At 54.0% G+C, this 22910-nt stretch overlaps 1 protein-coding gene across 7 annotated transcripts in view; it reads left to right on the plus strand.

Moving 5' to 3' along the window:
* WDFY4 (WDFY family member 4) overlaps positions 1–22910 on the plus strand; it is a 269215-nt gene that overhangs the window by 102686 nt on the left and 143619 nt on the right. For 5 of the 7 annotated variants that reach the window (XR_016221811.1, XM_089314169.1, XM_089314167.1 and 2 more), the window contains exons 21-31: positions 89–234; positions 1787–1898; positions 2528–2718; positions 3725–3877; positions 10480–10553; positions 12574–12735; positions 13340–13431; positions 15222–15321; positions 17502–17707; positions 18451–18620; positions 20769–20894. Coding sequence is in view for 6 of the 7 variants with exons in the window: in XM_089314169.1 (XP_089170295.1) it covers positions 89–234; positions 1787–1898; positions 2528–2718; positions 3725–3877; positions 10480–10553; positions 12574–12735; positions 13340–13431; positions 15222–15321; positions 17502–17707; positions 18451–18620; positions 20769–20894 (1532 nt within the window). In the remaining variant the exon portion in view is untranslated. Of the gene's footprint in view, positions 1–88; positions 235–1786; positions 1899–2527; positions 2719–3724; positions 3878–9192; positions 9297–10479; positions 10554–12573; positions 12736–13339; positions 13432–15221; positions 15322–17501; positions 17708–18450; positions 18621–19360; positions 19913–20768; positions 20895–22910 lie in introns of those variants that run through there. The other 2 variants (XM_051837552.3, XM_089314170.1) reach the window with 2 other exon arrangements.

Consider the following 22910-nt stretch of genomic DNA (forward strand, 5'->3'; position numbering starts at 1 on the left):
AGGCCATGGGGGTTTCATCCTCTGAGGACTCATTTTCTTCCCTGCAAAGGGAGACAGCCAGCGAGTGACTCAGGGTGTGTCGTTCCAGGGGAGGACCTGGACAGGGAGGCCGTGCCCCTGGTCGCAGAGGAGCGGATTTTCTTTGGACTTCACGTAGCCAGCTCCTGTACCACCAGCATCGCAGACATCAGGAGCGCCTACAACGAGGTGGACAGCCGCCTGATCGCCAAGGAGGTGCGCCTGCCGCCCGCCCTTGCTGCGGTCTGCTGGCATCTTGGTCTTCTGGCTTGCTTCTGCATCCACTGCCCTCTTCTTGCAAAGACCCACACTCGCGTGTGTCCAAGTCCAAGTCCATTTATTACAATAGTCTTTGCCCTTTGCCTCCCCCCAGTCCATAATCTCCCCCAAGGTGGAGCCTTTTTTTTTTTTTTTTTTTTTTTTTTTTTTATTGCTCAGAGAAGAAAGCAGGTGCTCTTCACGGTACAGCAAGAACCAATTGAAGGTTTTTAAAATGTATATTCTATTTAAGATGTATTTGTTTATTTTTAAAGTAAGCGTTTCAGAGAGGAGAGAAAGTAAGCCTTTCAGAGGAGAGAGATATTTCATCCACTGGTTCACTCCCAAATGGCTGCAACAGACAAGTCTGGGCCAGGCCAAAGCCAGGACCCAGGAGCTTCCTCTGGGTCTCCCCGGGGGAGGCAGGGGCCCAAGTACTTGAGCCATCTTCTGCTGTTTTTCCCAGGCCATTAGCAGAGAGCTGGATCAGGAGTGGAGCAGGTAGGATGTGAACCGGTGGGAAGCCGTTGTTGAAGGTGGTGGCTTTACCAGTTAGGCTGCGACACTGGCCCCAGTGGAATCTTTTAGATTTCTTTGTGACACAGAGAACACTGTTGAACCTCCGTTTGTCTGGGTATTCATGCAAAATGGTCTTTGGCTTGCTGTGATTTTTTGTAAACGTTTATCATATGTATTTGAAACACAGAGTTAGAGAGAGAAAGGCAGAGAGATTTTCCCTCCACTGGTTCCATCCAAAGGGCTGTAATGGCCAGGTCTGGGCCAGGCTGAAGCCAGGAGCTAGGAACTCCATATGCGCCTCCGACGTGGGTAGCAGGGCCCCAAGCACTTGGGCCATCTTCTGCTGCCTTCCCAGGTGCATTAGCAGGGAGCTGGATCAGAAGTGGAGCAGCTGGGACTCCAACTGGCACTCAATCTGAGATGCAGGCTTCACAGGCAGTGGCCCAACCTGCTGTGCCGCAAGGCTGGCCTCGTGCTAGCTATTTATTTATTTATTTATTTATTTTTCACCGTACGCTTGCAACAGCCGATGTGCTTGTCCATGAGGACACCGTTAGAGTGACGGCTTCCTATCTCCTGCGTGTTTGCGTGCCCTCCTCTCTCTTGCTTGGAGCTGATGAGCTCGGGCTGCTTTGTGTGTGTGCTCTTCACCCTCCTGGGCAGAGGCCACCTCTTTGTAGTGAGCTTGGGAGGTGTGGGAGCTGGGAGGTGTGGACACAGCCCCCGCTTTGGAAGGTGACAGCTTCCGTTACTAGCTTCCTGCCCCCACTGACTCCCTCACCGTGAGCTGTCGCATATGCACAAACTTCCCCTCACTCTGGTCACTTCTGGGAGGAGTTTAGCTTCAGTCCCCTGACACCAGTTCAGTTAGCATCATGCACTGATCATCACACACTTGTGCCATCCCCCGCCCTGCCCTCCGGGAGCTCACGAGCGGCGGCTGCCCCTTTGCCGGGAGTTTCTTGCACCTGACTGTCGCCAATCTCTCCAGATGAACACTTCGTCCCGTGACAATGTCACACCTGTGTTCTTGATGAGAAACTCTGCCGGCCACCTCCCAGGCTGCCTTCGCACCATCGGCGCCGTGGCTGTGGGCCATTTAGGTGAGTCAGGCTATGATCGCTTCACTGCTGGTGGGAAGAAGGCTTTGTGCACCTGCGGATTCTACCGGCAGGCAGGATGGTGCCTGCAAGGGGGTGTGAGGAGGAAGCACCAGGGTTGGGAGCAGAGGCAGACAGAGAGCTGGTGTCCCCGGGCATATGGGGCTCTGTCCACCTGGCCACAGCTGTTGGCCATGCTGGCATCTTCACTGGGGAGCGCAGGTGGCCATGAACAAAGGCAGTGGTTGACTGTTGGAGGCTGCTGGCACCACACAGCCAGGCCAGAGCAAAGCAGTGAGCAGGTGCGAGGGGCCACCCCAGGAGGATCAGTGAGGCAAACAGGAGCCCAAGGTCATCACAACAGGTGAGGAATTGAGACTCAGAGGGCGTGTGGCACTCTGGACCCAGGACAGAGGCAGGCAAGCCGAGGCCTCCACCGATGACCCAAACAAGGCTCGGCGTGGGGTCACTGCTACCTTTGATTTTTCAGAGGCCCCTGCCCTTGGCCCAGCCTGTCCCCAGGGCACAGGCCCTGCTGTCTGAGAGTGGACAGTGGCTCAGCCAGGTCACTGGGGACTTCCGGTCGCATGGAGGCTGTGCCATGCTGACAGATGTCCTCTCTGTGCATACAGGGGTCAGGGTGTTCCACTCCAGCCCGGCCGCCAGCAGCCTGGACTTCATCGGCGGGCCCGCCATCCTCCTGGGCCTCATCTCCTTGGCGACAGATGACCACACCATGTACGCGGCCGTGAAAGTGCTGCACTCGGTCCTGAGCAGCAACGCCATGTGTGACCGCCTGATGCGGCACATCAGCGGGTACCAGGTGACACCACCGTCCTGTCTGAGCCTCCGCCTCCCCGGCTCGCTGTCACTCCTCGGAGGCTGAAAGTCCCCCCTCCTGCCCCGAGGTCCTGAGACCCGCATCGTGGCTGTGGAGGAGGGCCAGGGACAGCCCGCCGAGGGGAGCTGTGTTCAGGATGGGACGCTCACCTGTCTGGGTTCTAGAACTTTCTCTGATAAATTCCAGACTCATTTGTGGTCTCCCCGCTCTAACCTCTGCATGATGAGATCTGCTAAGAGACCAGGCTGCAGAGCCAGACTGCTGGGGTTGAAATCCTGCTGCTGCCTCCGACTTGCTGCCTCAGTTTCCCCTCCTGTCAGACATGGGCTGTCAGACCTCTTGCATCAGAGGGTTGCCATGAGGATTAGACAATTTCCTGCAAGTAAAGGCTTGCCGTTGAGCCTGGACCAGAATAAGTGCTCAGGAGATGCTAGCCACGTTTTAGTTCTGTTATTATTATTCTTACTATTATTCCTTTACCCGAAAGGCAGAGAAAAAGAGAGATCTTCCACCCGCTGGCTCATTCTCCCAAAGCTTGCACAACAGCTGGGGCTGGGCCAGGCTCAGCTCAGGAGCCTGGAACTCATCCTCGCAGGGTGTGCGTTAGCAGGAAGCTGGAATCAGGAGTCGGAGCTGGGACTTGAATCCTGTCATTCTGATGTGTGACTCAGGATCTGAGTCTCCGCTAGGCCAAATGGCCGCTGTAGGGACAGCCTGAGTTGGGGGTGACCCCGGCCAACACAGAGGCTTGGTGGGAGGCGTCATCTTAGCCTCAGAGATGGGTTTGGCAACCGAGCCAATGGTCGGGATCCCTGGGCCCCCATCCGGGAATGGAGGCTTGCATGTCGGCTGCTGGTGTCGGACAGAATGACAGAGCTGATGGGTGTGGCCTGAGGCAAGGCTGGGAGAGCACAGGTGCTGGTGGCATGCAGCAGGTGCAGTGGAAAGATGGTAGTCCTGAGGACGCCGTTGTGTGCCCACTCCTCAGATCATGGCGTTTCTCCTGAGGAAGAAGGCCTCGCTGCTGAACCACCGCATCTTCCAGCTGCTCCTGTCGGTTGCTGGCACTGCCGAACTGGGCTTCAGGTCGTCCGCCATCGCCAACGTTGGTGTCTTCCGGAATATTCTCTGCAATTTCGAGGTAAACCGAGAACGGCTCTGAGAGAGAGAGAGAGAGAGAGAGAGAGAGAGAGAGAGAGGGAGAGAGAGAAAAAGTTTGTGTGTATGTGTGAGAGAGACAGAAAGTTTGTGTGTGTTTGTGTGAGAGAGAAAGTTTGTATTGTGTGTGTGTATGAGAGAAAGTTTGTATTGTGTGTATGTGTGTGTGTGAGAGAAAGTTTGTATTGTGTGAGAGAGAAAGTTTGTATTGTGTGTGTGAGAGAGAGAAAGTTTGTATTGTGTGTGTGTGAGAGAAAGTTTGTATTGTGTGTATGTGTGTGTGAGAGAGAAAGACAGAAAGTTTGTGTGTGTGTGAGAGAGAGAAAGTTTGTATTGTGTGTGTGTGAGAGAGAAAGTTTGTATTGTGTGTGTGAGAGAGAAAGTTTGTATTGTGTGTGTGTGAAAGTTTGTGTGTGTGTGAGAGAAAGTTTTTATTGTGTGTGTGAGAGAAAGTTTCTATTGTGTGTGTGTGAGAAAGTTTGTATTGTGTGTATGTGTGTGTGAGAGAGACAGAAAGTTTGTATTGTGTGTGTGTGAGAGAGAGACAGAAAGTTTGTATTGTGTGTGTGTGAGAGAGACAGAAAGTTTGTATTGTGTGTAGGTGTGTGAGAGAGACAAAGTTTGTATTGTGTGTGTGTGAAAGTTTGTATTGTGTGTGTGTGAGAGAAAGTTTGTATTTGTGTGTGAGAGAAATTTTGTGTGTGTGTGTATGAGAGAGAAAGTTTGTATTGTGTGTGTGTGTGTGTGAGAGAGAGAGAGAGAGAGAGAGAGAAAGGAGAGAGTATGATAGCAAAAACATATGCTAGGAAAGTCTGACATTTCCTGTACACCCAGCAGGACAGCTTTGTCAGTAAATGTTTTGGAGCCCAGGCACCTTGGTTTATCATTAAATCCTGCCACGTAGGGGCTGTGTCCTTAGGCAAGTCTCTTAACCTCTCTGAGCCTCACTCTTCTCATTCTGGAAATACAGGCCATCATCTCGTCCTCACAGGCTGTCGTGGGGGTTAAACCAGAGAGCTTCAGAAAGGAATTTAAAAGTGTCAAGTACCAAATGCATTAGAGGGATTTATTTATTTATTTTAAAGACTTATTTACACACACATGCACACACAGAGCTTCTGTCTGCTGGTTCACTCCCCAGATAGCCACAACAACCAGGGCCAAAGCAAAGCCAGGAACCAGGAGCTCTATCGTGGTCTTCCATGTGGGTGGCAGGGGCCCAAGCACTTGGACCACCATCTCAGGTGCATTAGCAGGGAGCTGGATCAGAAGCGGTGTCGCTGGGGCTGGAACCGACACTCTGATAGAGGATCATGGAATAGAAGCAGTGGCTCAACCTGCTGTGCCATGACCCGAGCCCCCACAGGAGGGTTTCACAATGTTATCCCCCTGCCTTTGGGTGGCCCTTTGCCTTTCCAAACAATTCTTTCGAAGCATCACGTGAGAGTTGCCTGATAGTATGCCTGAGGCTCAGTGACCCATGCGGAAAACAGGAGCAGGTACTGGCCGTGTTCTGGGGATAGGGGGACTCTCAGGACCCACAGCCAGATGGCCGTGGTGGCACAGCAATGAGCTAGGTGCTCCAGGGAGGCAGGCACAGGGCCCCTGGAGAGGGGGGACTCTGGGACTAAATCAGGCAGCTTCCCAAGGGCAAAGGACTTTCCAGGTTGATGGGGACGCAGCCATGGGGTTCCAGGGCAAGCGGCTTAGTGGGCACCTGCAGGTTTGTCCTGGTTGCAGGTCGAGATGAGCTCAAGGGGCAGGGAGGGAAGATGGGCAGAAGGGGCCTAAGGGCACAGCCAATGCTTTGGCCTGTAGGTGAGGAGATCCATGGGAGCATTTTCAAAATTGTTTCTTTGTTAAAAATTAAAATGTACTTCTTATAGAATATAGTGGTTCCTCAGAATCTGTGAGGGCCCCCTGCAGACGCCCCGATTTGCACACACTCAGGTCGTGTTTGCATCCAACCTGCACACACCCTGCTGCACCCTTGGATCCTCTCTGGATGACTTTGCAGGCCTAATGCGATGTAACTGCATTTTTTTTTAACATAAAACTGCATATTTACCTAAAATAGCTGTCATGGGGGAATAATGGCTTGAAAAAGCCTGTCTGTGTTCAGCTCAGTCACAGCCATCAAAAACGTTACGGAGCAGTGCACGTTTTGTCCAATACTGTGTTTTCCATCTGCAAACCCACAGATGCCGAGGTCAAGGACCTGGGAGTGGAGAAGCCTCCTCACCCAAGTTCCAGTGAGCTGTTGTGGGATTCGGTGGCACTGTGTTCTAGCACTTTCTATGTGTAGTACGTACGTCTTAGGTTGCACCCAGGATCATACTCTCGGAACTGTTTTGGCTGGCGCCATGGCTCACTAGGCTAATCCTCCGCCTGCGGCACCGGCACTCCAGGTTCTAGTTCCGGTTGGGGCACCGGATTCTGTCCTGGTTGCCCCTCTTCCAGGCCAGCTCTCTGCTGTGGCCAGGGAGTGCAGTGGAGGATGGCCCAAGTGGTTGGGCCCTGCACCTCATGGGAGACCAGGATAAGTACCTGGCTCCTGGCTTCAGATCAGCGCAGCACCAGCCGTAGCGGCCATTTGAGGGGTGAACCAACAGAAGGAAGACCTTTCTCTCTGTCTCTCTCTCTCTCTCACTGTCTACCTCTGCCTGTCCAAAAAAAAAAAAAAAAAAAAAAAAAAAAAGGAACTGTTTTAAGGACTTGTTCAAATCACAAACTCTTTTAAAAATTTTTCTTGCAAATACAGAGAAACCTTTTTCTGAGGCCAGAATAGCTTTCTGCCGTGTGATTGTTCGTCGTGCCTTCACCATTCCTCTGTTGTCCAATTCTCACAGGATTTCTGTATTTTGCTGCTGTGAGTGCTGGTCGAAACAGGTCTCTTGCGCATGTATTTCTCTCACTTTAAAGTTTTCCTTTAGAATAAACGACCAAAGTTGAGTGATGAGGCTGGAGCCTTATGCAAATAATTTTTAGAGGGCTGATAAGTTTTTCCAAGCTGCTGGTGTCTAAGGAAGCCGACTGAAGAATATCATGTTAGAATTTTCAGTGATTTTAGGTGTGTTTCTCCAGTGGCAAGAGTCCCATCTCTGAGAGATTGGCTGTGAGATTCTGGCAGGCACCTAGCTGGAAGATTTTGAAACCTTAATTGAGGAAATAGTAGTAGGATGATGAGCAGGGTCAATGGGGGAATCTGAAATCATTTATAATTTTTGGAAAATTTACTTATTTATCTGAAAGGCAAAGTTATATAGAAAGGGAGACCCACACACATACCCAGAGAGATCTTCCATCTGCTGGTTCACTCCCCAAATGGCCACAACAGCCAGGCTTGGGCTAGGCTGGAGCCAGGGACCTTTAACTCTGTCTAGGTTTCCCTGATGGGTGCAGAGGTCCAAGCATGTGGGCCATCTGCTGCTTTCCCAGGTGCATTAGCAGGGAGCTGGATCAGAAGTGGAGCAGCCAGGACTCTGACTGGTGCCCATAAGCAAAACAACAGTGGAAGAAAAAAGGAGGGAAAAATAAAAGTGAGAATGTAAATGAATAAAATAGAGGGTAAAAATGCATCATCAGGGCCAATTACTGGTTCTCATAAATGTACAAACCTGTGTTAAGACTGGTCCAGGAAAAGAGAAGACACCAATACATAAAATGAAGAAAATAATATTAGGAAAGAAAAGAGATAGGGTCACAAACAGCACTGATAAGTTAGAAAATTTAGCTCATCTGAACAATCTTGTAGGACATCTAAGTTTCCAGATCTCACTCAAAAAGAAAGAAAAAATCCAAAGGATCACATGACCACCAAATACATTGTATGAAACTCCACGTCCAGGGTGGGTGTTGTGGCACAGAGCTAAGTTGCCCACATTCCATGTCAGAGAGTTCTGGATGGAGTCCGACTCTTCTTCTGTCCTGGCTTCCTGCTAATGTGCCTGGAAAGTATGGAAACTGGCCAAAGTGCTTGGATTCCTGTTGCCTGGTGATCCTGGCTCCTGCTTTTGGCTCTGGCCCAGTCCCAAGCCCAGCCGTTGTGGGCATTTGAAGAGTGAACCAGCAGATGGAAGACACCCCCCCCCCATCAGTCTTCCTTTTAAATAAATAAATAAATAAAACTTAAAACTTAAAAAAATAAAACAAAAGCACGTCCACAAAGACTCTTAGTGCTCAGGTTTGGGTTTTTTTTTTTCTTTTTCTTTTTTTGGACAGGCAGAGTGGACAGTGAGAGAGAGAGACAGAGAGAAAGGTCTTCCTTTGCCGTTGGTTCACCCTCCAATGGTCGCCGTGGCCGGCGCGCTGCAGCCGGCGCATCGCGCTGATCCGAAGCCAGGAGCCAGGTGCTTCTCCTGGTCTCGCATGGGGTGCAGGGCCCAAGCACTTGGGCCATCCTCCACTGCACTCCCGGGCCACAGCAGAGGGCTGGCCTGGAAGAGGAGCAACCGGGACAGAATCCGGCACCCCGACCGGGACTAGAACCCGGTGTGCCGGCGCCGCAAGGCGGAGGATTAGTCTAGTGAGCCGCGGTGCCGGCCATCTCAGATTATTTATAGTGAGCGTGTGCCAGTCAGGAACTAGACCATTGCAGACTTACAAACTCTTCCAGGAAACAGAAGAGGAGAGTACTTCCGGTTCATTTTCTAAGCTAACTTTGATACCAGACTGATGAAAGAAAAGTACAGGAAACGAAAACAAACAAACAAAACAGGATAATCTTAACCACAAACAAAGCCACAGAAGTTCTAAATGTGATTAGAAAATGGTAAGATAAGACAGACTGAAGTCTTACTAAAGCCTGGGTGTGAAGAGGCAGCAAACATGGGGCAGTTAAAACACAAGTGGCAGAAGAGAGTATTGTTGGAACAAGTCGTTAGAGGAGATGGACGGTCTGGTGACACAGGGTGGGTCACTGAACCAGTGGAATCCACCGAAGCTAGTGTGACGCAGGGAGGGGCAGGAAGCTGACAGGAAATGAGAGGAGGGAGGGACAGGAAGTGAGAGGAGGGAGGGACAGGAAGCTGACAGGAAGCTGAGAGGCAGGGAGGGACAGGAAGCTGAGAGGATGTGAGAGGAGGGAGGGACAGGAAGCTGACAGGAAGCTGAGAGACAGGGACAGGAAGCTGACAGGAAGTGAGAGGAGGGAGGGACAGGAAACTGACAGGAAGTGAGAGGAGGGAGGGACAGGAAGCTGACAGGAAGTGAGAGGAGGGAGGGACAGGAAGTTGACAGGAAGTGAGAGGAGGGAGGGACAGGAAGCTGACAGGAAGTGAGAGGAGGGAGGGACAGGAAGCTGACAGGAAGTGAGAGGAGGGAGGGACAGGAAGTGGAAGACTCGAAAGTTTCTTAAAGAAGGGAGAGACCAGCTGGTTTCTGAGAATCAGGCCGTCATGCAGGTGGGGAGGAAGCCGCAGCTGACCCATTATCCATGTGGTATTCAGGCTCATCTGATCCAGACGCCTCAATGCAGCCCTTACACAGGGCTACATGACACAAGATCACAACCAAAATATTTCATTATCCACCTTTTGGTGTCGTGCAGAATAGTTTCCAGAAGGGCATGCCAGCTTATTGTCCCAGTGCTCTGGAAGGAAAGGAGCGTGGGCAGGGGAGCACGTTGGAGGGGAAGGTCTAGGGGACCGCATTGCTGGCTTGGAGGGTTTGGGCCTGCTTTTCCCAGTTGTCCCAGCTCACAGCACCAGGCCAGGCTTAGTAGTGGCTGGCTTCATGCATGAATGCCCCAGAGTCCTCCAGGTGTGCACCCTGGGGTGCCACTCTTGGCTCCCCCGACCCCTCATTGGAGCCACATTAGCCCACACCAGCTGTCCCAATGGGCAGCTTTCTCTGCCTCCTCTCGCCTCTAGCAAGAGGTACCATTTGGGAGCTCCAGCTCTTTTTGCTGCCACACGAGTGGACTCTTACAACCTCAAGTTCAAGCCTTCTACATTCTGGGCCTTCGGCATATTTACGGAGGAAGACCAGTCAAGCAGTCAGAAGGGAAGTGGAAATGAAACAGAAAGACCCAGCATCCACTCTGCCCCACCGCAGTGGTTAGCTGCAGGTTTTGTTTACTACGAATGAAAAGACCCGGAGAGGTCAATGTCACCCTCAGAACCTCAGGGCAGCTCATATCTGTGTGTCACTCACTGTTTTGTCATGCGGGGGCAGGCAGGGTGGGCTGGGGACAGACTTTGTAGATGAGGCAGGTAAAGAAAGTATGGCCAGTACAAGTGGGGTGTAGCGTATTTGGTACAACATAAAACCTGGAAAGTGAGACCCGGCTTCTGAGTCCGGTCCTAGCCGTTGCTGGTGGTGACTGGGATCTGCTTCTAAATGGTCTGTCTCTTGCTTTATTTTCTCATCCATAAACTGGGAACACTGGCATTTGCATGGCCAGACAAGATGCATGAGGCATGTGGGGTGCATGGGCCCTGTGCCTAGGGCTGGGCAGACACGGAAGGCAGTGATTGCAAATGTGCTTGGTTGTAATCTAGACCTACGGTGACGCGCCAGGCAGCAGGGGAGATGGAGAGGGCTGCACGTGCATTGGGTTTAGGGCGCATTTGTGCTGTCTTCCAGCTCTGGATGAATACCACGGACAACCTGGAGCTTGCCCTCTTTTCCCATCTTGCGGAGATCTTGCAGTCACCAAGGTAGGCTGGGTGGCGGCAGCTCCAGGCTTCGCACTGAAGTCTTTGTGTCAAGGGGAGGGACCAAGAGGGCCGGGTGACCAGTGGGTTTAGCTCCCAGTGTACCGGGTCCCCAAGGAAGAAGCACACCCCTTCCCGTGGCTTGTATGCCACGGGATCACCCTGAGTGGCAGAAGGGCCGCTGCTAGGGGCTTGGAGCCCTCCATTGCTGCCGTGTAGGGGGACCCATCAGTTACATCCATCAAAGGAAACCCGGCTCCTCTCCCTGCTGCTCCTTGCACTGCTTTCGCGCTAACCGACATCCTGGAGTCACTTGTCAATCACTCAGGGCTCTTTTTGGTTGCAAGTGGCAGAATAGAGCTGAAAGCAGCTTCAAAGAAGGCAGGTGCAAGAAGGAAGTCACCCGGGGGTGCAGGTGCAAGCAGACCTTTGCTGGGGCGGAGCTCCTTCCCCTGCCCCTGTCAGTGCTTCCTTTCAGTAGTGAGGCGGCTCCCTGGCAGCCCAGACACACGCCCACTTAGCCCGGTCACCCACAGGGAGGACTCGTCTTCACCACCTAGTCCTGACAGTACAATTGAGTCTCACTTGGCCAGCTCGGGCCCGAGAGCCAGGCCAAGAGCATGGTTTCACCTCTGGAGTGGGTGGGAGGTGATGAGACAGAAGGAGCTCCCAGAGCAAACCAGGGGCGAGGTTGAGAGTTGACGGGAGCAGGGCAGCCGAGGCCGGCAGTCCACCTGCAGGGCCGCTGTCGGCACTGCTGGTGTTTTCAGTTTACAAAGGGGCTTCAAGGGTTCGTGTTAGATGGATGGAAAATTGCGAAGTCTGTATGTGTGAGGGCTCTGCAGTCAGTTCGCAGGAGCTGCGTTTTCTGGAAAAGCTATGCCTGCAGGAGCCAGGAGCTCCATCCAGGTCTCCCATGTGGGTTGCAGGCCCCCAAGACTTGGGCCATCTTCCGCTGCTTTCCCAGGCACGTTGGCAGGGAGCTGGATCGGAAGTGGAGCAGCTGGGACTCGAACTGGCACCCATATGGGATGCTGGTGTGGCAGGTGGTAACTTAACTTGCTGCACACCGCAAAGCTGGTACCTACATTTGTCTTTTCATTTCCTTTGCCTCTTCCTTGAAACCAACTTTCCGTTCAACCCCTTGTTAGTGAATAGCTAGTGTGGACACTTCACGCCTCATTCTTAGTGCCAGAAATCCAAGAAGACTAAGACAGAGGGTTGAAGGGAGGGAACCCGGACTGAGCTGCTTATGCACTCGTTAATACCAAGAAGAGCCTTCGAGAGCAGCCATCTGCCCGGCCTCACTCTCCTGCACCTGCCCGCTCCTGCCTTCCATCTGCCCAGCCTCACTCTCCTGCACCTGCCCCCTCCTGCCTTCCATCTGCCCAGCCTCACTCTCCTGCACCTGCCCCCTCCTGCCTTACGCCTTCTTTCTGTCCTGGTCCCTGTTGTTTTCTAAGAAATGGACATTTACTTTGGAAGCTATTGGGGGGCGGGGGCAGTGGAATTTACTGGAAATCAGATTTGTAATTATCCGAAGGCGGGGGCAGTGGGTGCTTGCGTTCTGTCTCTCCCCTCTGACCGTCAGTGGCATCTCTCTCCACTTTGTGGTTTGGGGCGGGCAGGAAGATAACTCGTGTAGACAGGCTCATGGAGAGCCGCGCACCTGCCCGTCGTGAGGACTCCTCGGCTCTGGGCACATCTGCTGCCTTGATCTGAGTTTTCCGAGGCTGGCATTAGTTGTCCCCGGGGCTCTGAATTGAAAAGTCATTAGCTGGGGTTTGTCTTTGAGGGAGGTTTCCGGGTGGGAGAAGGGAATGGAAGGGGCTGGAAAGGCTCTCCCGAGCCGCTCCAGCGCCCAGCAGACCCTCGCTCCGTGGGCGTCTGACAGCATCTTGACGATTTGCCAAGAGAGCACTGGAGCCAGAGGGCCGGGGGCTGAGCCTTTTTAGCAGAAACACAGTGGATTTGGTTCATTCCAGTAAAAGCTTTTTACGGACTCTCTCCTGGGGCTCGCCAGGGAAGGGCCCAAGAATGCTGAGGTCGCTCACCAGGCACAACTCATACCCAAGCTCGTCTTCCTCTTCAACGAGCCCAGCCTCAGTCCCTCCAGGATCCCCAAGGTCATTGCCATCCTGGGCTCTCAGCTGAGGGGCCACTTCAGCATCCGGGACGTGCTCAGGTACTTCACCACTCTGCCCCCCTCCCCCCCCCCCCCCCCCGGCCAGGGGAAAGGGCAGGGTCTTGGGAGGTGGACCCCAGTTCACTTCTGACCACACGCAACCCAGCAACTTCCCCCTGGAGCCTTCTAGAAGCTTCTCTCTGTTCAGGATTGAGTTGGGAGGAGGAGGGGGTTTATGGAGTCAGGGTGGGACCTGCAGGTTTCCCCACTAAGGTCATGTGTCTATCGCCCCCTGGTGCTCAGACACCCCTACTGCACCCCCAGAAATCAATAATTTCCACCTGGGCGGGCGGCCATTCTCCCCAGCAGGTGCCCCCATGTCTGTCCCCCGCAGGCTTCCCTAGGGACAGTCACAGCTGGCAGCACGTGTAACCTTTGCTTCCCTCCGCAAGTCTGTAAATTGATCTGCCAGAAGTGACTTCTCTGATGAGTCCTGGCCCGAGGTCACTGGAAATATTGCATTGACCTCTGAGTGACTTGACTCCCCTCAGGCCCTGGGAGGAGCCTTCCTGGGGGGTGGGGTGCGGTGGGTCTGGGTGTGTGCCCAGCAGACACAGGGGAGCCCACGGGTGAGTGTGTGTCCCTCCCTCCCTGTTGCTTCAAGGATCGGGCTGTTTATCGTGTACACCCTGAAGCCATCATCGGTGAACGAGAGGCAGATGTGCATGGACAGAGCCTGGGACCCCTCTCTGCCTGGTGAGCCCGCCTCTCCCGGATGCAGGACGACCCCCAGGGCGCCCCTGAGAGGCACCGCTTTTGCAGAGGGGTTGAGACAAAGGAAGGGAAAGGCACCCCCAGCTGAGCAGGGGTTCCCGAGCCGTGGCTTGCGAAGCCGCCATTTTCTGATTAGGGACACAAATCAGCTGAGTTGTACACTCCTGATCCAAAGGCTGCAGTGGCTTCTAGACCTGGTGGATGCAGCCAGTTCCCTATACAGCAGCTCCCGCAGGTGGGATTTGTCCTTTATGCCTTGGCCCTTGCCCCCTGGCCTGGTTGAATTCTTGCCACCGTCCACACCCCTGGCAAACTCTGACTGCAGCACTCGAGAGCAGTGAGGGCGGGGAGGGGGGGCGGTGCGGTAGTGAGCGTCCTCCATCTGTGCTCTGCCTCTGCTGATCTCCCCAGCAGTGCCCTCCCTGCCCCTGCACCCCACTAGACCGGCCACTCCCAGATTAAATCAGCCCCCAGCGTTATCACCCAGATCTGGGGTTTGTTTCTTTGAGACTTTTTCTCTCCCTTCCACAAGGCCGCAGCAGCTCTCTCTCTTGCTACAACCCCTCTGTTGCGGCAGCGTGAAGCGCGGGATTACTGCTTTGTCCTGGGCCCCCCGCATCTGTGCCGTCAAAGGCAGGCGCCTCCCGCCACGTGCAGCCATTCCAATGTAACATGTAACTAAGTGGCATTAAACGCTATTAAAACTTTAACTCCTTACACTGCTCATATTCCAAGTGCCCTAGAAGCCCCTGAGGTTGGTGGCCTCTGTATGGGACAGGGCAGATAGGAAACACTTTTTTTTTTAAGATTTATTTATTTACTTGAAAGTCAGAGTTATATATAGAGAGAAGGAGAGGCAGAGACAGAGAAAGAGGTCTTCCATCCGCTGGTTCACTCCCCCGTTGGCTGCAACGGCCGGAGCTGTGCCAATCCGAAGCCAGGAGCCAGAAGCCAAGAGCTTCTTCCTGGTCTCCCATGTGGGTGCAGGGGCCCAAGGACTTGGGCCATCTTCTACTGCTTTCCCAGGCCACAGCAGAGAGCTGGATTGGAAAAGGAGCAGCCGGGACCAGAACCGGCACCCATATGAGATGCTGGTGCTTCAGGCCAGGGCTTTAACCAGCTAAGCCACAGCACAGGCCCTGCAGACTATAACTTTAAAAACGTGCTTCTACTTAAAGCTAAATTTACCATTCTTAGGACCTTTTCTTTTCTTTCTTTCTTTTTTTTTTTTTTTTTTTTTTGACAGGCAGAGTGGACAGTGAGAGAGAGAGACAGAGAGAAAGGTCTTCCTTTTGCCGTTGGTTCACCCTCCAATGGCTGCCTTGGCCGGCGCCCACGCTGATCCGATGGCAGGAGCCAGGTGCTTCTCCTGGTCTCCCATAGGGTGCAGGGCCCAAGCACCTGGGCCATCCTCCACTGCACTCCCTGGCCACAGCAGAGAGCTGGCCTGGAAGAGGAGCAACCGGGACAGAATCCGGCGCCCCAACCGGGACTAGAACCCGGTGTGCCGGCGCCACAAGGCAGAGGATTAGCCTAGTGAGCCGCGGCGCCGGCCAGGACCTTTTCCTAGTTAAAGAGAGCTTCAGGAGCCTTCCTGCTATTCTTGCTAAGCATTGTCCTGAAGTCCAGAATCGAATGCCAACATTCAGAGTCCCATCCGTGGCCCAGTTCCTAGGCGAACTCAGCATCTGGTGATGGCGATAGCTTACGGCAGCCGGTATTAGGCCTCTTTCCATGCGTTTTCTCTCCAATCTGAATTTTCTTTTTTGTAGCTGGAAGCCAAACATCTGGAAAGACAATCTGGCTCAGAACCCAGTTGCTGGAGATGCTGCTCAGTGTAATGTCTTCCCCTCAGCTCCATCTGTCCTCGGAGTAAGTAGCTCCAGGAAGGGCCATTTGGCATGGGGCTGCCTTCACACCGGCTACGGTATTCAACCCTCTTAATGCAGAGTTCAGCATCTCCGAGTCTGTTTGCTGCCACGCGTCTCCTGCACCAGTCGGAAAGATGATTATAGTCTCTCCACCCAATCAACCAGACCTTGCCCTGAGATATCCTGTTGTGAATGTGAACTGGGCCGGGGTAGCCAGAACAGATTTGGCACCCTCACGATGAAGTCCTTGGTCCCCACTGCTGTGTGTGGTTGCTAGCTGTTTTCCAGTTGCGCCAGTTACTGACTCTGATGCCCTGTGCTTAGCAGAGGACAGAGTGGAGAAATGGCTAGCCTGCCTCGCATCCAACAAAGAACAGGCTTGCTAACTGCTGTTGGTAAATGTAGTGGCTTTTGCAAGTTGGACGAAGATGTATCCTTCTTCATTTAACTTTCAAAGTAAAGTGCTAGCCTAAAGCAGATTCCATGAAATGTTCCCCGCTGCCTGCCTGTTTCATCTCTATCTGGGAGTCATTGTTTAACACCTACTGTATACCACACTACTCCTGGCTCCCAAGACACAACACCACTGAGCGAATCCGCCCCGCTCCCTGCTCTCACTGAGTTTACATCTTTATGTGTCTGTGTTTGGGGTGAGGGGAGGGAGTTCCCCCTCATAAGGCAGCATTGCAAAGAGTGTGTATGAGTGTCCCAACCTGCAAGTCTTTACGTTCCTAGAGACAAACGTGGCAGGACTGGAGCTGACCTGCTCCTGCCCCTTCCTTCCCCATCTTTTCAAAAGGCGGTGTGGTATTGTGCTCAAGCACCTGCCCCAAGCTTCGAGATCTTCTGGGTTCAAATTGCATGTCTGCCCCCAGGAAGCCAAGGGAGGTTCCTAAAGCCCTGTATGCTTCTCTCTACTCCTCCATCAGAGAATAAAAGTAGTACCTTCCCTAGGTAGCTGTGGTGAGGACGAGATGAATTCATGTGTAGGTAGCCGTAAAAATGGTGCCTGGGATACTCGAAATACTCTGCACCGTAGCTTGTATGGTCACTGTTACAGTCATCATCACCAGCGTCATCACCATCACCTTCACCATAATCATGATCACTTATCACCAACACCACCACTGTCACCATCATCGTCATCATTACTCTCATTATCATCATCATATCAGCATCATCAGGAACTCTGCCAAAGTCAGCTCTTTAGTAAGTATCCGAGGCAGGCCTGGGAAGAAGAGGCTCTTCACTCCTCGGTCCGTCTCACTTCCCGGGGGCCAGCAGCCTCGCTCTCGCCATGCCTCGCCTGCGAGCTGGCGCTGCTGCCCAGCACAGAGGGAGCTTCCCTGGCTGCCAGCAGGCTGAGTCCTCTGCGGAAAACCATCGTCTTGTTGAATCACTCACCCACCTTCCTTGCCTGCAGCGCCTTCCAGTCTCCTCCACACATCTGTATTCCCCAGACTTACTAGAAAGCTTGTTTTTGGAAGTGACAATTTGTCACGGCTTTTTGTGATGGTTGCAGAGATGCACAAATACGGGACTATCCACTTTAGAGTGATTTTGGCTAGTGTCTTTTTTCAAAGAGGTAGATAATCAGTATGTCTCTGTTAATGGTGATTCAGTTAGATGGGTGGCTACTCATACGTTGCCTAAGGATAAAAGTGAAGTAGAGAGCTCTTAAGGCCAAGTACACTTTTTTTTTTTTTTAAGATTTTATTTATTTATTTAAGAGGCAGAATTACAGAGAGACAAGAGGCAGAGAGAGGTCTTCCATCTACTGGTTCACACCCCAGCCACTGGTTCACACCCCAGATGGCTGCAATGGTAGGAGCTGGGCCGACCCAAAGCCAGGAGCCAGGAGTTCTTCCAGGTCTCCCACATGGGTGCAGGGGCCATCTTCCATGGGCAGGTACACTTGTACATCCAGCTTTCCCATTGCTTTGAGAAGTTTTGGCCAACTTAGGCCACAGCAATTCAGAGGCAAATTCTGTCATGCTGCAGCAGTCTCCTCCTCACTTGTTTTGGAAGGCCATGTGTGTGTTGCTAAGTGCTGGCCAGATGCACGCCTTGCCTTGCTTTTCCTAGGTGACTTGTGAGGCCGGATGCTGTGTGCCTTTTTCTGGACAAGTCTCTTGCTCGTGGGTGGAGAGATAATTGATTGCATTGATTGATTCCCCTCAGGCTGAAGGAAGAGCTGTTCTTGAACCTGGGGCCCGACTGGTTCTTGCTGCTCCTGCAAGGCCACCTGCACCCTAGCACCACCGTGCTGGCCCTGAAGCTGCTGCTGCACTTTCTGGCCAGCCCCTCTCTCCGCGGGAGGTTTAAGGACGGCCTGCCTGTGGGCGCCTGGGTGGAACACAGCTCCGAGGACGTGCACGTTATGATGGGTGAGCGTGTGCGGCTGTCTCCAGGAAACCGGGCATCACCTGTTCCTGCGCCCGTGGTGGCTGAGGGGAACCAAGTCAGCCCCTCCCCACTTGGAACCTGCAGCTCTGTGCCCTCGACTCTCGACTCCAAGGCCTGCACCCAGCCGGCCACAGCCCCCTCTGATTTCCTCTGTAGCACCCCTGTGTAGTCTCCCTGCACGGTAGCTGCTTCCCTCAAAGCCTCCTGGCTCAAGATTTCCGGGGCAGTTCCCACCCTGCCTCCTCTTCCAGGCAGGCCTCTCCTCCTGGACGTGGATTCCTCCTGCAGGGCCAGTGCCACTTCCGTCAGGAGACGAGCCCGCCCTGAGTGAGGGCCCGTCTGTTGGGCTCTCTCTGCCCCTGTGATTGGCCCCTCTGCTGGTTATCACAGCTGACGCGTGTATTTGGTCTGGGTATTCGACGGCTGACTGGCTGTCCCACCCTCTCCCCTGTGAGCTTTGTGGAAACTCTAGGTCCTTGTGGCCTTTTTGTGTCTTGCATAGTAGCTATTCAATGAGTATCTGTTTCTGAATGAATGGTTGTATGAATGAATGAGCATGTCACGGACAGGGAAGGAAGCACTCTCAAGCACTTTGCTGTGCTCCCCTATGGGTAACGTGTTTCTACGGTACGGGGGTGGGGGTGGCGGAGGACTCCCCACTGTGTCCACTCCCCACCCTGGCCAGAAGCAGGATCGATTGTCCCCAACTGTACCTCCTCCACAGACAACCTGAAGGGCCACCCTCCCCCGGCTGAGCAGAGCCCCTGCCTGCTGCCCGGGTTCCGCGCCTTGAGCGACTTCCTGGAGAACCACGTGCAGATTCCGGAAGTCTACCTCATCGTGTGCGCCTTCTTCCTGCAGACGCCACTCGCCGAGCTGGAGGACGGGCCCAGGGTAGGTTCTTGGGTGGCCCTTGGGGCGGGGCCACCCTCGTGGGTTCCTGATTCTGCCCCGTGACACTCGCTTGATGCTGTCCTGACCGTTTCCTTCTCTCTCTCGGTCCCGCCCCTTCCTGGATGGCGCCTGGGTGCCCTCACCTCCTGGACTCTGCCTCCCCTCCTCCCCTCATTCCTCCTGGCATGGGTCAGTCCCATCTTTCTTTTTTTTTTTTTTTAAGATTTATTTATTTACTTGAAAGTCAGAGTTACCGAGAGAGAGAAGGAGAGGCAGAGAGAGAGAGAGAGAGAGAGAAAGAGAGAGAGAGAGAGATCTTCTATCCACTAGTTCATTCCCCAGTTGGCTGCAGCAGCTGGAGCTGAGCTGATCCAAAGCATCTTTCGGGTCTCCCACGTGGGTGCAGGGGCCTAAGCACTTGGGCCATCTTGTACTGCTTTCCCAGGCCACAGCAGAGAGCTGGATTGGAAGCAGAGTAGCCAAATCTTGAACCGGTGCCCATACAGGATGCCAACACTGCGGGCAGCAGCTTTACCTGCAACACCACAGCACAGGCCCCTAGTCCCATCTTTAAGTAGGTCTCCTTCTGGGTACAGACCAGAGGATTTCGGGGTGCTGGGTGGCTCTGCCTCAGCGCCCCGCCCTCCACCACCTTCTCTCCACTGTTGCTGGGGGAGGCAGGTGTTTCAAGGCCGCCGTTTTGATTCTTCTGACTGCTTGCCTTTTTTCTGTATTTGCAGCTTCTCCTTGTCCACGGACTCTCTCCTTCCAGCCCCTGGTTTGTTCTGCTGCTCCCGCTTACTGCCCTTGACCGACACCCTGGGCCAGCTGCTGCCCTCCTGGTCACTCTCCTCTCCTTCCCTGACCAAATTCCTCCAAACAGAGGTCTGCACTCTCTGGACTCCCCCTTGTGCCATCCACACCCTCTCACTCACTCGCCCCAAATCTACGGGCTTGTGTGCCTGCAGGGTCTGGTCCTAACCCCTAGTCAGCATCACATTCCTGCATCGCTGGGTGCCCGGCATGTCTCCCTAACGCCGCCCCATCTCACTGGCCTTCACGCTCTCACTTTTCTGCATCATCTCCCACACAAGACCAGTGCCCACCCTGTTACCCTCACTGGTCCCTTCTTCCCTCTGTCGCCTGCCTGGTGGGAGGTGTCCATGCTCAGTGCACAGCTCCAAATGTGCCACCTGCTTAGCTCCCTTAGACAAAGGGGGGCCCATTTGCACCTCATGCGTCATCTACCTTTACCCCACACAGCACCCACAAACTGACAAGGAGGTTTATCCACCTCCTTGGAGACTTAGCACCTAACGCACTGGCTCCTACTTCCATTCACCTTCCTTGGCACCTGACTTGGAAACTGAACTGCATTGAGGCAGGGGAGGGGCCTGCACCTGCAGAGAGGACACTGGCGATGCCACCTCTCTTGCTTCCCCTTATTTTCCATGGGTCTCTGTCTTGATCTATGCTTGCAGGCCTGCAGGTCACGCTTCAGAGTTCTCCGTGGGCTCTGCTGCTGCGTTCGTTGAGGTGCTACATTTTAATTTCTCTGGGAGCATTTCATAGGAAGCGAACGCCACCCGCCACCCGTGGTGCCTGCTGAGTGTTGGGACCATGAGAGAGGTGTTACATATTTTATATCACTTGGTATTCAGACAGTCCCGTGGGGCTCATAATGTAATTTTCGTGGTGCAGGCAAGGAAGCTGAGCTGCCGAGAGCCTGAGGTGCTTGCCTGAGCCCCAGAGGCAACAGGGCAAAGTCAGGTGCTCCTGATTCCAAGCCTCCGTGCCCTCCCCCCCCTCCCCTCTCTCGCCTGCCCCCTAACCTTTCCTGCTGTGCTGTGGATCATCTCCCTTACAGAGGTGCCCTGCTGTGGATCAGGACTCTGCACGCTTACGACGTCCAGGTCCGAAGAAACCAAACCGCACCCGAGTTGTTTGTGGGTCTTCAGCGCCCGCCCAGATGCGTGTATTTCTCTCACGCACCCTCCACCGGCCTGGAGTTTTCCTCATGGGCTAAACCCGGAGTCTGCTCCCCTTTCCCCCGCGGGCTCCCTCAGGCCACGTGAGGCACTGGCTGCAGAGTTGGTCCCAGCCCCGCCCAGCTGCAGGTCCCCTCACGGCCCCCGCCTCCTCTTCCAGGACAGCCTCGATGCCATGCTTCAGTGGCTGCTGCAGAAACACCACCACGAGGAAGTGCTGCGGGCCGGGCTGTGCACCGAGGGCGCGCTGCTGCTCCTGCAGATGCTGGGAGCCACCATGAGCCAGGTGAGGCCCCTCCCCCCAGCCCATGCCACCCCCGGGAGGTTCTGACCGTGACTTTGGCCAGCAGCTTCCCAGCGATGCCACTTGTGTGGGTCTCTTTGCAGCGGCTCTAACAAAATGCCCGAGACTGGGTAATTTGCAGAGAAGAGAGTGTACTTAGCTCGTGGTTAGGGAGACTGGGCCATGCAGAAGCATGGCACCTGCTGTCTGCTCAGCGTCTGAGGGCCTTCTTGGTGCATGGTGACACGGAGGAGGTCCTGCCTGGAGAGACAGAACACACTGCTAGTTCAGGTGTCTCTTCCTCTCCTTTATTTTTATTTTTATTTTTGACAGGCAGAGTTAGACAGTGAGAGAGAGACAGAGAGAGAAAGGTCTTCCTTCCATTGGTTCACCCCACAAATGGCCGCCACGGCCGGCGCTGCACCGATCCGAAGCCAGGAGCCAGGTGCCTCCTCCTGGTCTCCCATGCGGGTGCAGGGGCCAAGCACCTGGGCCATCCTCCACGGCACTCCCAGGCCACAGCAGAGAGCTGGCCTGGAAGAGGGGCAACCGGGACAGAATCCGGCGCCCCAACCGGGACTAGAACCCGGGGTGCCAGAGCTGCAGGTAGAGGATTAGCCTAGTGAGCTGCAGCGCCGGCAGCGGCCTTTTAAAGCCGCTGGTGCCATCTTGGGCTCTCTGCCCTCATAAACACCTCTGATGCTCATGAGCTGCCCCCAGATCCATTCACAAAAGGAACCCGGGAATTGAGTTTCCAGAACATGAACTTCAAGGGAGCGCATGCAAATCAGAGCGCCCAGGACTTAGCCAGACAAACATAGAAGAGGTGAGACAGGCTCCCAGGCTCGGCTTAGATGTGCCACAGCAGTGCCAGCCTCCTGAGCCATCACCAGGAGACACCCGCTTTTCCTCTGCCCGCACAGTTGGCTTTCTTCACTGGGACATTGATGGGCATCAGTCAGAGGGGACATCTCTGCCTAGCAGGAGGAGCTCACTGCCACCTGCAGCACAACGGTGGGCCTTACCTGGGAGTGACCTGTGAGGCCGAGACCCGGTGGCTGCCACCATGAAAGTGCCACAGTGAGGCGTCTGGAGCAGGGGGCCTTGGGACTGCCCCTTGAGGTCCTTGAGGGGTGTGAAGGGGTCTTTTAACACAGGGCAAGTGTGAGGAGCCAGGGCCATGTGGCCTGGGACAGCAGTGCGGGTAGTGAGCTAGGTCAACCAGAACGGACCTCAGTGCCTGGAACAGCACCTGTAGACACCAAGGACAGCGGGGGGCCCAGACGCTTCTGTTAGAGAGCCCGGTCGCCTCTAACGTTGGCACTAAAGAGCAAAGCCCCCAGCAGCAAAAACACCTGCCGTGCGTGCACCTGGAGCTTTCGTGGGATGTCCTTCCAGATGGCACTCAAAGACTATGCCTTGCGCTGATGCAGAGACCACAAAACCCTCCCTTTTCCCCCTCCCTAACGTTTTGTGGCCGTGTCTCCGTGCCCGTAAAGTGGGGCAGCATGGGAAGCATCTCTGTTTACAGTGGATTTTTATGCGGCTCCTCGGAGTGGTTATTGCTGTAAAGAGCCTGCTGTGAACTGCCTTTTCCAGCTCCATGAGCTCCTTAATGCAGATTCTGGGGTGGGGGAGAGTGGGTGACAGCACGCCGCACGCCTTTTCTTTCGGGTGTGCCTCTCGGAAAGACTGCCTTTGACACCACACACGTGCACCCCACTCACTCGCATGCGTCTGCTGTGCAGCACACATGCTGATCTCTTGTGCAGCAGCTCGCAAGTGCATTCTCGCAGCCTCAGCAACCTGGCCCAATGCATGACGTCTTCCTTGTTGCATTTTTTGCATTTATCATCACTGGGGGTGAAGCCACTTTTCAGATGCTGTGTGACTATTTCTTCTTATTTTTTTTTACAGTAAATTGCCTGTTATTTATTTATTTATTTATTTAACAGGCAGTTAGACAGTGAGAGAGAGAGACAGAGAGAAAGGTCTTCCTTCTGTTGGTTCACTCTCCAA

The sequence above is a fragment of the Oryctolagus cuniculus genome, chromosome 15 (genome assembly GCF_051225735.1).
Source record: "Oryctolagus cuniculus isolate XC-2025 breed Fujian yellow rabbit chromosome 15, ASM5122573v1, whole genome shotgun sequence".
In the NCBI taxonomy this organism is placed as follows: domain Eukaryota; kingdom Metazoa; phylum Chordata; class Mammalia; order Lagomorpha; family Leporidae; genus Oryctolagus; species Oryctolagus cuniculus.